This window comes from Pecten maximus, chromosome 4 (genome assembly GCF_902652985.1).
Source record: "Pecten maximus chromosome 4, xPecMax1.1, whole genome shotgun sequence".
Lineage (NCBI taxonomy): Eukaryota > Metazoa > Mollusca > Bivalvia > Pectinida > Pectinidae > Pecten > Pecten maximus.
In genome coordinates this window covers 34,582,380-34,595,364 of record NC_047018.1, presented here as the reverse complement: position 1 = coordinate 34,595,364, position 12,985 = coordinate 34,582,380, and the positions used below count along the sequence as shown (strand labels likewise).

Below are 12,985 nucleotides of genomic sequence, written 5' to 3'. Positions count from 1 at the left end.
ATGTATTCTATAGATCCACCTCCAGTCACAATATTTCTTATTGTGATGCTTAAAGGAAACCAACAACTTCCTCTTCTTTGTTTTTTGCACACGTCCTACAACCATAGTATAAGATAAACATCATAGTCTCAGATGACATTTTACATATATTTGATCAGATTTCACCAGTAAATATATTTTTAAAAATTATTATGTGTATGATAACGTCAAAGTACAAAGGTTGCTACAGTGAATGAGTGTACTCAGTGGTCATAAATATAATTTGTATACGAGAAATATTCACCACTAACAGGTAGAGATATTTGCCAATTGCAAATATGAAAATGTTATATTTCCTTGTCCATGGGAAATATCTAGTGATCAACTTGAATCTATTTTTATATCAAACATACAAAAAGGGGAGCGTACTCTATATAAACTGCCAAGTGGAAAATAAATGTATTCGAGTTAATCCTTATAATTCAATCTACTGTACATAATCCCTGTTACTTTTCTCGTTTTATAACGCCGATGTATCAACCAATCAAAAGCGGCGTTACAAAGGCGTCATTCTTACGTTATGGACTGATACCAATTTTAGACAAATGGAAATGCTTGTAAAAAGCAGGATTGAATTATTCATTATTAACATGTAGAGATATATATTCAAAATGAAGATATCATATTTCGTTGTGCACAAAATACTCATCAATAGCAGGCAGATATTTGAATATGCCCAGTGGTTCCATTGTCAAAGTCCAATATCACATTTTGATAATGTGATTTTAACAGGATTCGACATAGATATCTAAACCATGTCGAAACAGAAGACCAACACCCTTTCGGAACACGTTTGTTCTCAGTATGCCCTCGTTTGTGGATTTTGAGTTTGAATTAGGATTTGTTTTAATGTCGGTCATCTCCATTGTTTTACTTACCAACAAGGACTTCGCTACTTGCGTTGGTGTTCTATGATTCAGAGCCAGATCATATAGAAACAAATAACCCAGCCAACTATGTATATGTCCTGCCTTTAAGGCATTTGTGAAAACGCCGATGCATGCTTCCGTCCCGCAGGACAGTAGGCCATCCAGAAAGTAGTCCTGTTCCAGCCTCTGGTGACGAAACAAACAAATCAGGGCGTCATAAAATTATATATACGCATGCGTAAATGAGGTCAGCTGCCAATTATATTACCAGCAGTGATTATTCCCCGAGACGTTTTACCCGTGAGATACTAGTTCCTCTTTGCAGACAATGTTTGTATATGATACAATATTAGGGAAACCTATTATAAACTTCATTCATAAACCGCAAAAAAATATTAGTAAGATTATGTATAGTGGGTGCATTAGAGAATAACTATTCTCTGTTGTTCTTTACAATCAATTACAGGTGTTATAGGTTGTGTGAGCCATTTTCGCAATCCTTCCTACCAACAATTGCATATCCAGTGGTTCTCAATCACACTTTTACCCTGAACTAAAGACGCCTGTTATAACCATTTACCTATTATAATAAGTTTACCTGTTCCTTTCTGTTGCAGTAGTTTCCATGGTTTCCATGACAATCCCATACACTTGTCATAACCTCCAAAAGGGCGTTGGTCTGAGCTTGTCTAAGGAACCACAAGAACTCGTGAAAGAGTTTAGGGTAGGCTTCCTTGGTATTGTTTTGATTGGCTAGTTTGTACAACCAATGACTGATTTCATCTTTGTTTACCCGAATATTCTTTCCGTGAACATCAAACTCGTACATGAGACTAATTGATTTCTTTCCTCTCATTTTTCGGTTTACTTTCCTATTGGCAAGATCTCTTGTTTTTTGTAGGATGAGATGCTGACTGGAAAATAGATATAGTTAAGTTACATTGAGATGTCAGGTCAACGGTCAGTATCGATATAATTACAGTGGACCCGCGATAATCCGGACGCCGATAGTCCGGAAAACTCGCAGTCCGGACGGAATAGCACGGGAACGGATTTCCGTAACGTTATTTGTACTCACCAGTCCGGAAATTCGGTTTCCGATTCCGGAAGCCCATTTTGGGAACGGAAAGTACTTTTCATTAGTAAATTTCCCCCGATAATCCGGACGATTTTTTCACCACGAGGAGAGAAAAATGTCGGGCAAGTCACCCGTGTCGACAGCTGTACAGACTATCGCTTGACACTGTGCGTAGTCATAGCGACCGCTGCCAGGTCATAGCCCCGGGTGTTTACCTGTGTTACAATGTAGCTCTGTTTTTTATAACGGTACATTGCTTTTCTTTTCGCCCAATAATCTATTTGACCAGTCACTAATAAGTCGTCAGATACCGCTGATTTACTTCAGTAAGTGTCACATTGTTAAGTGAATACGGGTTTAATAATTATCGGACAGCTTGGGTAGTTCTCGCTGGTGTCGCGTACTTTTAAATAGGTAGCTTGGAGTTTCTGGTACAGCAAAGTGAGTTACGATTCACCACATTAATTAATGTTAATTATTACGTGGCGTATGTCTGAATTTTATTTACACGATTAAAAACACACAATATTGTGAATAGTTTTTATTATTATTATCCAATCAGAATAAATGGGCGTAACGTGATGCGATAACTTCTTATATAAAGACTGTGAACATACCAAACTACACATTGCAACTTATTCATTGTATCTTCATACTTACGTAAAAATCATATAAAAAAGCATGGACTAATGGTAAGTTGTACATAGTGGGTCTTTCATTTCACGTTTCTGATTTACGTAACAAACGTACAATGTACATAGCAGTTCGTTTATTTCAGGTTTTTAACTTACAGTAAAAAAACCCCACAAAAACACAGACTGTTGGTAAGTTGTAAAAACCGGGTCTTTCATTTCAGGTTCATAATTTACGTAAAAAAACGTACATTGTACATAGTGGGTCTTTCATTTCAGGTATTTAACGTATGTAATTTCTACTCGTTTGTGAACCTCTGGGACGTAACCCATGTGTGTTGTTTGTAGGTCACATATGCCCGCTATAAATAAAACAACTTTCACTTCACATGTTCTTTTAAAAACATTGTTTATTTTTTAAGTTTCTACAAAATAAAAGAAAACAAGAATCATATCAAGAACATAAGTATATTTATTTTTTAAAAAGACTGACTATTAGACGTGTTTATGAAACGTCATTAAAACGTCCCGTATTGTATATAATCAAGGGAGATAACTCTTACACAACAATTTTTTTTTGACCTGGTAGACGAAATTCGGTAGTCCGGAAAACTCGTAATCCGGACGGTTTGGGCTGGGAACGAAGGTGTTCGGATTATCGAGGGTCCACTGTATTACAATATATATCCGTCTCATACTCATAGCTTCATGGTGAAATACAATGATATTACGTATGTCATTTAAAGTTACTCAACCATTTGTATTGTATCCGTTATTCTCAAACCATGATGTGGTTCCCATGTCCTCTTTTGACATTAATCGACTTACGGTGGGATACGCCTTTAAATGAAACATCTTTCCTCGACGGAGACTAACGCTTACGGGAGTTCCCCGTATAAACACTGGACAACTACTATAGGCAAAACGTGAGGATGAAATAGCACAAATGTCATAGGAATAACCACCAGAGAAACGTTCAAAGGAGATAGTCCACGATCAAATCCATCAAAGATTTAAACAAAGCCGTGTTAGTTTCATTCTTTATAGCAAATGAACAACTGAAATTAATTTTATATATCAATACACAAAAATGTTATACAACAATTTACGACGAAAGTAGTTGACGTCAATTTAATTTGAATCATACTTTGTATCTATTTCAGAAGAGTTATTTTTTACATGAAATAAACCTAAACGCATTTATTCAGCATTGTTACTTATGCAGTGTTTCTCAAGTGTAATTATAGGTTCATTGATAGTCCACACTTACCTGATATTTGTCATACATGTAGATATTTTGTCACCCTCGCGTGCAAAAGGACGAAACTGCTGTTGCTGAAGACATTTTGTTTCCTCAAGTTTATGATTATCTCCTATTGTGTGTTCACATTTTACAGTCGAGTTGAATGGATAGGCTAGCTACAACAGTAAAACAGAAATAAAACTAGAAATATCGGAGCGACACGAATGTCACCGCCGGTAATCAAGGAGAGGTTTAAAACATGTTAGTAGTACTGGCTTTACAAGAGGTATGGTCATGACTTTTCAGAAAAACTCAGTTGATCTTAATGGTTGTCTGGCTAAATTAATTACCATCTGGTCTGGATAAAATTTCATTTAAGGTAAAGTCACATTAAATTGCACTCTAGATATTGAAATTCACAGCGCTCTCTTATTCGAGAGATTTTAAAGTTTTTGTGTACTTTTCTGGGTTTTTTTTTTGTTTTTTTTTTGTTTTTTGTTCAATTCCGTCTTGAATCAGACGTGACTCTCTTTCTCTTTCTGTGGAAATTTTAATTGATAAAAATGACCATACCTCTGAATGTAATTAATTGATCAAAACAAAATCAAAACTTCACCTGCATATGATCATTATCCAACAACAATCTGTCTTTGTATCCTTTAAAGAGTAAAGTGACAGAATTAGGGTAAAAGGTAACACTACCCGACCATATAAGGGCAGGGTATAATTAATTATGTAACGGAAACATTGAAACGACGTTAGCTTACCTCATCAATATCACCGTGTAGGTAGCCACCATACACCCTCTTTATCATAGTGAAGAGGTTTGTTTGTTGGTGACTGTAATGAGGAACTTGGCACCTGGTGATGTCTCTGGATGTAAGGATCTTACCGGTGTTCTCAACTACATAATCTGTAGGGCACGACCCGAACAAGTCCTCCTGCATCAAAACGTGACATTTATATAAGTATTCATTTTACAGTACATTTGTTAATGACATTGTAAATTGTAATGCTTGAATAATTTATCGGACTGTGTACAATTCAGGATCAGATTTCACGATGCAAAACACATTCGAAACAACAATAAATCATATTATTCTATCTATGTAAATCACGACACTTTTTCACCATGAAAATGTTTTCATGCAATTCATTATATGTAGCTTTCACAATGAGTACAAATTATTATCAAAATACGTTTTCATTTTGCAACATAATTATTATTATGACGCGTCAAACAATATTGTGGCAAAGCTAATTAAAACATGGAGGAAAGATGCTTCATGTACCGGAAGACGACAACTATTACAATGTACGTTTATTTATTTATTTATTTATTTATTTTTACTCATAGATTATGAGCTAGAATTACATTGTTTTTAAACACTATTAGGTTAATTACACATCAATATCTGTAAGAGAATACCCAAAACATAAAGAGGGGGCATTGAATAAGCTACTGTATATATTAGAATTAAATGACAAGGTTAAGTTACTGACAGTTTCCATAGTATGTATCTGGTCCCCAGCTTCCTCTGTGATAAGTTTTATCTGAAGTGCTGACAGAATTCCTCGCTTTATGTTGAGAGCATCATTTGTCTCCGTGTTCTTCACTACAATGGTGCGAAGTCGAATCGTTCCGCGGCCAAACTGGAAGTACAGCTCCCTACGCAGATTAAAATACGAATTATCAATGTCAACAGGCCAATATTACTCACTTGAACAGAATATATAGTTTCTTGTGCTGCTTCAGTAGTATACTTCAGTGAGGTAATACTGTAAATTGGCATGAGGTCCGCTATCAAAAGCTCCCGAAATACGAGGGATGATTGATATGTTGTAAGCCTCGTATTGAAGGAAGTAATCAAGGATGTTCTTTTTAAGTCCTGCTATTCTCTGACTATATAGGGCCATGTACTCAAGGATTGGTCTCATTTGGTTATTTTACATCGACGAGGTAGCACTCTAAAGCAAAGAAGACAAGCGGCATTTGCAAAATGGACAAAATCGGTGAAAGATCAGTGATCCAATATTTGCATAAAAAAGGTTTAACACCTAAGGATATCCATAATGATATGGTAGCAACACCAGGGGGAAAATGCCCCTTCATATCCTACAGTGATAAGGTGGGTGGCTGAATTTAAGCGCGGCCGACAGAGTATTGAGGATGACCCCGTCCTGGAAGGCATGTCAATGTTGCAACTCCAGAAATGGTCAATAAAGTTCATGATATTGTTATGACTGACAGACGAGTCACAGAATGATATATAGCCAGTAGAGTTGGCATTTCACAGGAAAGAGTACATTCCATTCTGACAGAGGATCTTGCAATAAGAAAGCTTTCGGCCGGATTGCTACCAAGACTTCTGGCAGTTGATCAGAAGCACACCAGGCGCACTTTATCGCGTGCTAACCTGAACCTTTTTGAGGAAAATCCTGCCAACTTTCTTCATAGATTTGTCACTATGGATGAAACATGGGTCCATCATTTTACCCCAGAGGCCAAACAACATTCGAAACATGGAAGCACCCTGGCTCTCCCCGCAAAAGAAGGAAAAGACTGTTCCATCAGCTGGGAAGGTTATGGCCACGGTTTTCTCGGATGCAGTTGATATAGTATCTCCAAAAGGAACAAACAATCAATGGCACATACTATGCTTCACTTCTGAGGCAGTTACGGGAAAATATTAAACTTAAGCGCAAAGCTCACAAAAGGTATGTTATCTCATCAGGACAATGCTCCTGTCCACAAGTCTCTCATTGCCATGGCTACCATTCACGATTGAAAATGAGTTCTACAAAAGTGACATTGAGTCATTAAAACACCGCTGGCAAAAGTGTAGATACTGAAGGGGATTGTGTTGAAAAATAGCACAATATGTCCGGCAAAATTCAAATCCTTCAATATGAGGCTCACAACATATCAATCAGACCTCGTACAAACACGCTCGCCCGAAACCACACCCCGCGGAACAACAACAAATATCGCTCCTGTCACTATTACAACATATAGAGAACATTCCCCTGTACAATTTGTCGATGTTCATGATTGTCAGACTAAAACTCTACCACGACCTCAACCATGGAGCAAATATTTCGATTTTTTGTTTAACTATATAAATGTCAACTAATTACAGTGTTGCTACCTTTTGTAGACTAAATGCTTTTATAAACCAACTTTGGATGATTAATAAAACATAATCTACCTGCGCAGAAGGCGTGTTATGTCAGTTGACAAAGCTGTATCTTTGATATAAGCATCACCGCCTCCAGGTTGTCTATGGTAGAGCGAACACGTAGTTACCTACAAGGAGAATACGATGTAAACAACGAGAACAGTGATACACAAAAAATGGTCAAGGTCAGCTAAAACAAGGTCAAGGTCAACTATAGATAAAATAAAAAAGTGCTTACAAATATGATACTTTAAACGAGTAGGAAGCTGTCCTTAAATGACTGCATTGTGTTGATAGATCGTTAACACTTAATACCAAACCAAACAATAAGGAACACGACATCGAAACAGAGTCATGGTTTACTATATATGAACAAACTAGGTCAGGTCACCTATAAATAGACAGGGGTAAATTGAGCTTTGATTTTAACAGACAAAGCAAAGTTCAGTTTTAAACAAACGTTAGTTAAGAAATTTCGAGATAACGAGGTTCTACTATAGATGTACTCACTTTCATATAGGCTTCGCACTTCCTCCTTGCCTCCACATTCACTTCACAGTCCAGTTTAAAAGCAGATTTGGACTCTGTCGTCCCCACAAACGACGTCTCCACAGTGGTACTATAGTGGTACAGGTACTGATGGCCACGATGGAACCTTACCTCTACAAGGGATTGTACAGTACACACAATACATAAACAGCTTTTCAATACAAATTGAAAGTTATTGAAACAAAATGGACAAATGTGTCTATACATAAAGGCTTATATATAATTAAGAATAAATCACACGTAAAACTTCACTTAGCGCACGTCATTTGAAATACATGTATGTATATGTAAAAATGCAGTATATACAACAATAAACAACAACAAAAGGGGCAGGGGATCTTCAATAAGTTCAACAACTGTTCATGAAAAATTAATCAGTACCTCTTATTCAAAATCTAAAAATAGGACAAAACATTAACAAAATATAGATTTAAACGAAAGAAATATTATAAGACCAGGTGTTACGGCAGTGTAAGCGTCTTTTGTTTCATCGACAACACCCGCTATGTAAATATAGGTCAAATCAGGTAATACCAAGCATTCAAAATAAGAAATGGGGGAGGTGATGATAACGAACCTTTCAGACATATAAACGTACGTCAAGCACTGACATATCGTACAAGAAAAACACTAGTATCTTTTCTGTAGTTTTTTCTGTAGGGATATATAAAAACATCTATTGAGAAAGCAGGGTTGTTACTATATGAAAATGGAAAATTGAGAAAATGGAAAATGAGTCATCGTGTTTATCATACAGTATGATTGCAACCTGTCCCTGTTGGGTACCTCACAAAAAGAGATCGAGATATCCTGCTGATGTTGAAAAGTCTGCAGTATACTTGACGATCGACCTTACTTTAGTAGATAATCAAAATTCATAAAAAAAATCCCATAGATACATATATATTTTTGAAACCATGCACTTTTATTCGTTTTTTTTTTTGTTTTTTTTTTAGTACAATTAGCTAAGATTACTGGGTAGTTTGGCTTCCCGATAGACTTATTGGTGTGCGGGGTTCGGCGTAACTTGCAGGTACACGGTTAGCAAACCTCTCAAATGGTATGATCCACTTATAACATTACCAGTCAGTTGAATACATAATCAAATAAGTTATTTTATTAAATAATCAGCTTGGTCTCCAGTAAATTAGCACATGTGATATTTTTTGCATACGCCATTAGTGAAAAGTGATCCCTGGAGCGTTTTTTCATTGTATGTGCCGGTCAGAAATCGGTTGTAACATCATAATATGGACAATGACGTTACGTCATGAACTAAAAATGGCTCAACAAAATTTCTGCTTCCGTCAGATTTTGTCCTCCATACTTTGACTGTCAAAATGTGAGTTTTCTTAACTGTTTGATAAGAACTATCTGATTTCATATACATATGTAAAATAAAAACTTATTAAGATACGTTTCATAAACACTCATATGAAATGAAAATTCATGAAGATACTATATATAGCCAGCTAGTCATGATATAAATAGATAGAATCTTAAATGAGTTTTCATTCACTATAAGTTTTTCATTTTACGAACCTTAATGGCGAGCAAAAATACTCGAGACAAAATGCGGGAAAATCAAAATTGATTTTATTCGTGGCGTAACACCATAATCCATATATCATTATGTCATACTCGATTTCAGCATATTGTATGCACCAATTTACTGGATAACATAATTATGATTATGTGATTAAAACCTCTAACTTACCATTCCTGCTACAGTTTGTGGGCTTTGTAATCCGTGTTTTAAACGCTGCAGTTTCTGGAGAAAAAAACCATGAGTGTATGATGGAGATGGAACTTCAAAAGCAGACTTCAATATTTTGATTAACATTAATACATGTGCATTTCAATTAATTCTCGTAATAAATTATATACATGCTAAATGTGGCTTCAAATGCGTATTAATCAATTCGCGTTTCAGAGACAGCGTTGGAGTAGCAGCTAGAAGCATTCCTGATTGACGATATATTTCACTCTTTCTTTTAAAACCCATATGCAATTATCGTGATATCTTCCAAATAACACCTGGAGCATTCGTCTTTAAAACTTACAAGTCAATTAAATATGTATACAGCTATTGGTAACATGATTGTAATGTGGAATTTATGCATAATTATACAAAACACAATATTTTTATCGAAGACTATTTTCCATTGGCCACCAAGTTTGAAAACTTTTAAACGCCAAACAATGATCACATTTATATAGCATTTTCATAATTTTACCCAAAATAAGGGCTCTAAGTTGTGTTACTCACCCCAGATAAGACACATTAGCACGAGAGAGAATGGCGATCCCGCCATGATTGATAGAATCCGAGCCCGCGTGGATGTGACAGAAGACAGCCAAAATACACCGGTAGCCTTGCGTAACGACACCATATACAAACAACACCAGCCTGGACGTTTAGTTTACCACTCAGTCTGATGTACCTGTGGAGTGGTAGAGAGTTGGGGACTTCCTTTGGTGGGCGAAGTGTGTTGACCTTTAGACTTTGACACGAACTATTGAGTGACCCCGAATTTCAATGTCATTCCGTCTCTCTTTGTAGCTGACGCAAATTTTAAAATATAAGTGCCACATTCAAAAGTACCATTATAACAGACAGTGGTTATGGTCGATTGAACACAAGAACAGACTGTTGTATATTTTATACCATAGAAAAGTTACAAGTTAGGCAGATGTCCGACTGGGTATTTCTCGATACCCGAATTAATCAATCTAGGTTCTCTTGACATCCATTTTTTCGTTTCGAGTTTCAATAATGACATCGTGAAGAATGGCATCTTTAATAGGCGGAACACGAGAATCTTCCGGTGCACTAGTCAAAATGAAAAGATGTCTGTAAAATAATTAAAGTACGCATATAGCATGTCATTAGATAAAGAAAGTATGTATTATAGTGATACTCGAGTTTGAAAATGAATATCAGTAAATACTGATCCATAATGATAATAATATTTTTGTTGTTTTGTTTTTCATTACTTAAAGTATACATTCGTTGTTGCATTCAATTTTGTTATTTTCATTGCCATTGATTTCTATATTCAGTGAAAATATGAATCATCATTAATATATTTTATTTTGCTTTTTTTAATGGATCAGCACAACTGCCAACATCAGAAACCATTCAGTCAAAAATCACGAAAGGAAACCGGGAAGAAACACGAGGTATGATAACAGAAAAAATACTCACTCTCTATACACTATGGTATTGTGTATGACGTATTTTGATTCACTTGTTCTGCTATTTACTTATTCTAATATCTCTTTATCCTTACCACAGATTTCCGGTCCGTGTTAAGATCACGTCAACAATTTTCTGGTCCGTATCCTGTATCCCTAATGTGAAGTAGTTGGACTTTGTATTGATGTTGTATACGTACAGTATGACCGGGTCAACAAAGAGCTAATTACCAGACACTGCGGTCACCAAGATGCTGTACACGGCGTTATGGCGGGGTGGTACATATATTTCACGAGTGATTCCCCGTTGAATATTACTATTTCACGAACATGATAGAATATCAGTATTTTCACGAGTTCAAGGTATATATTCTATCACTAACTCTGAAAACTTACATTTTGAAAGGTTTAAATGACAAATTCAAACGGAGGAAGCCGTTGTTTGTGTCATTTACAATTCATAACGTAACGCCATTCATATATGACGTCACAATATATTTATGACTGGTTTAGCCAATGAAAAACGCTCCTCCCCAGGGTTACTTACACTAGTGACATATATATTAGGCATACGTGTACATGAGTGATAAAAAGGTATCCATCTGCTTATTTGTGATAGTTCACGGTAAAAATGTAATACAACACAATGAATTGTTTTCAGTAATCTAGAAATGAAACTTCACCATCAATGAATGCCAACTAAATCATTTTTGTACATTTGTATACTTGATAAGTGCAGTCAGTTATATGCAATACCTGCAATTTCACGTGTGTGCCCATTTTTTTAATGAATCGACCATCTTCCTACGGCAGCACCGAGCATACAAGATGACGTCACATTCCAAGGTTTCTGGCTATTCAAATCTTCACCCGTCCGTCCGGAAACAATTTTTGTAGTGATATATCGTAAAAAGTACTAAAATGACAGGCGGCCATTTTGAAAGTTGAATTTTAATTGTTACCGCTATTTCTAAAAAAAAAAGTACTTAATGGACATTAAGATTCCAGTGTTGTGCATGTTAAAATTTGAGACTGTTCAGAATTTCGACATTTGAATTACGTTAGCGTTACTTTCCACAAACTCCATATGTTGGTCCCTGTAGTTATGCTCGTTCATATTGGCAGAGACATATACATTGTATACACATATATGTCTCTGATATTGGAGACTGATAGGGAAAAGAAAATGGCTTTTAAGGATTTCGACAGTTGAATTTTTGTTATCCCCATATTTTTTAATGGGAAATAAAACATCCATAAAACGCTGCCTTACGAGAAAAAGATTCCAAACTGAACGTCAGACCTACGTTAGAACACAGTTCATATATATATATAAGAGTTACCCCCACCCTCCCATCGCTCCCTCCCCTTTTGAGCGCTGATAATCATAAAATATAAAGGGGAGATAACTCCTATTTATCTTATTAAAAGAAAAAATGTCAATAATGTGTTGCAGTATCTTTATTTTCATTGTAAGATAAGGTGTTTATTCTTCCATGCTTTAATACATATTTATCATAATCTATCACTGTAAGAAATGTTATATGATTTCATTGATGACAATATTAGTGGTGTTTGGAAGGGTTTTTTTTTGGGGGGGGGGGGGGGGGGGGGGGGGGAATGTTTCAATTTTCATAATTCGTTGACATAAAAATGCCCCCCCAAAATGAAATTTTTACTTGTAGGTAAAGTTTCTTAACTAAAATAGGATTCTCCCCGTAGCCATTAACATTTATAGATAATTGTGGAATATGTTCCATTGTTTTCAAATGTTAAACGGGGAAAATAAAGGCGAGAAAGTTATAGAAAATATCAGTTGTACACAACACATGCGTATACAGTATTACTGGTTAGTATTTACGGGGAAAATAGTTTAGCCCCTGTCTTGTTGTTATCGTAAGAGTAGGGACTAATATTTTTTCTATAAATACTAACCATGAGCAGACGACTGTGTACACAAACTCATTAATTAGCATTGATTACTCAGTTAGGTACTGTAAGCTATGATCGAGATATCGTTTTTTTTTTTTTTTTTTACACTAATGGTTTTAATCGCACTTTTGTTTGTTTTGTTTGTTTTGTTTTAATACCATTATTATTATCACGTTTGTAATTATTTGGACATTAAGTGAACTAAAATGGATTTTTCCAAAGCCACTATCCGGAGTAATGGTTCGTTTCCAAGTCCTTAGACCAGC

General features: G+C 35.8%; 1 protein-coding gene across 1 annotated transcript; it reads right to left on the bottom strand.

Annotated features, from left to right (window-relative positions):
• Nucleotides 1–3,845: 3,845 nt before the first annotated feature.
• Nucleotides 3,846–10,077, bottom strand: LOC117325923 (apolipoprotein B-100-like). Its single transcript, XM_033882437.1, has 7 exons — nucleotides 9,859–10,077; nucleotides 9,307–9,360; nucleotides 7,551–7,702; nucleotides 7,071–7,168; nucleotides 5,365–5,530; nucleotides 4,629–4,802; nucleotides 3,846–4,037 (listed from the first exon to the last, which is right to left on the bottom strand). The coding sequence occupies exons 1-7, from the start codon at nucleotides 9,980–9,982 to the stop codon at nucleotides 3,885–3,887; spliced, it is 921 nt and encodes a 306-aa protein (XP_033738328.1). The 5' UTR covers nucleotides 9,983–10,077; the 3' UTR covers nucleotides 3,846–3,884.
• Nucleotides 10,078–12,985: the final 2,908 nt, after the last annotated feature.

Coding starts and splice junctions, on each gene's coding strand:
- LOC117325923 (XM_033882437.1), bottom strand. CDS start 9,982: ATGGTGTCGTTACGCAAGGCTACCGGTGTATTTTGGCTGTCTTCTGTC. Junction 7,703..9,306: donor CACAAACTGTAGCAGGAATG/GTAAGTTAGAGG, acceptor AATCCCTTGTAG/AGGTAAGGTTCCATCGTGGC. Junction 7,169..7,550: donor AGTGCGAAGCCTATATGAAA/GTGAGTACATCT, acceptor TTCTCCTTGTAG/GTAACTACGTGTTCGCTCTA.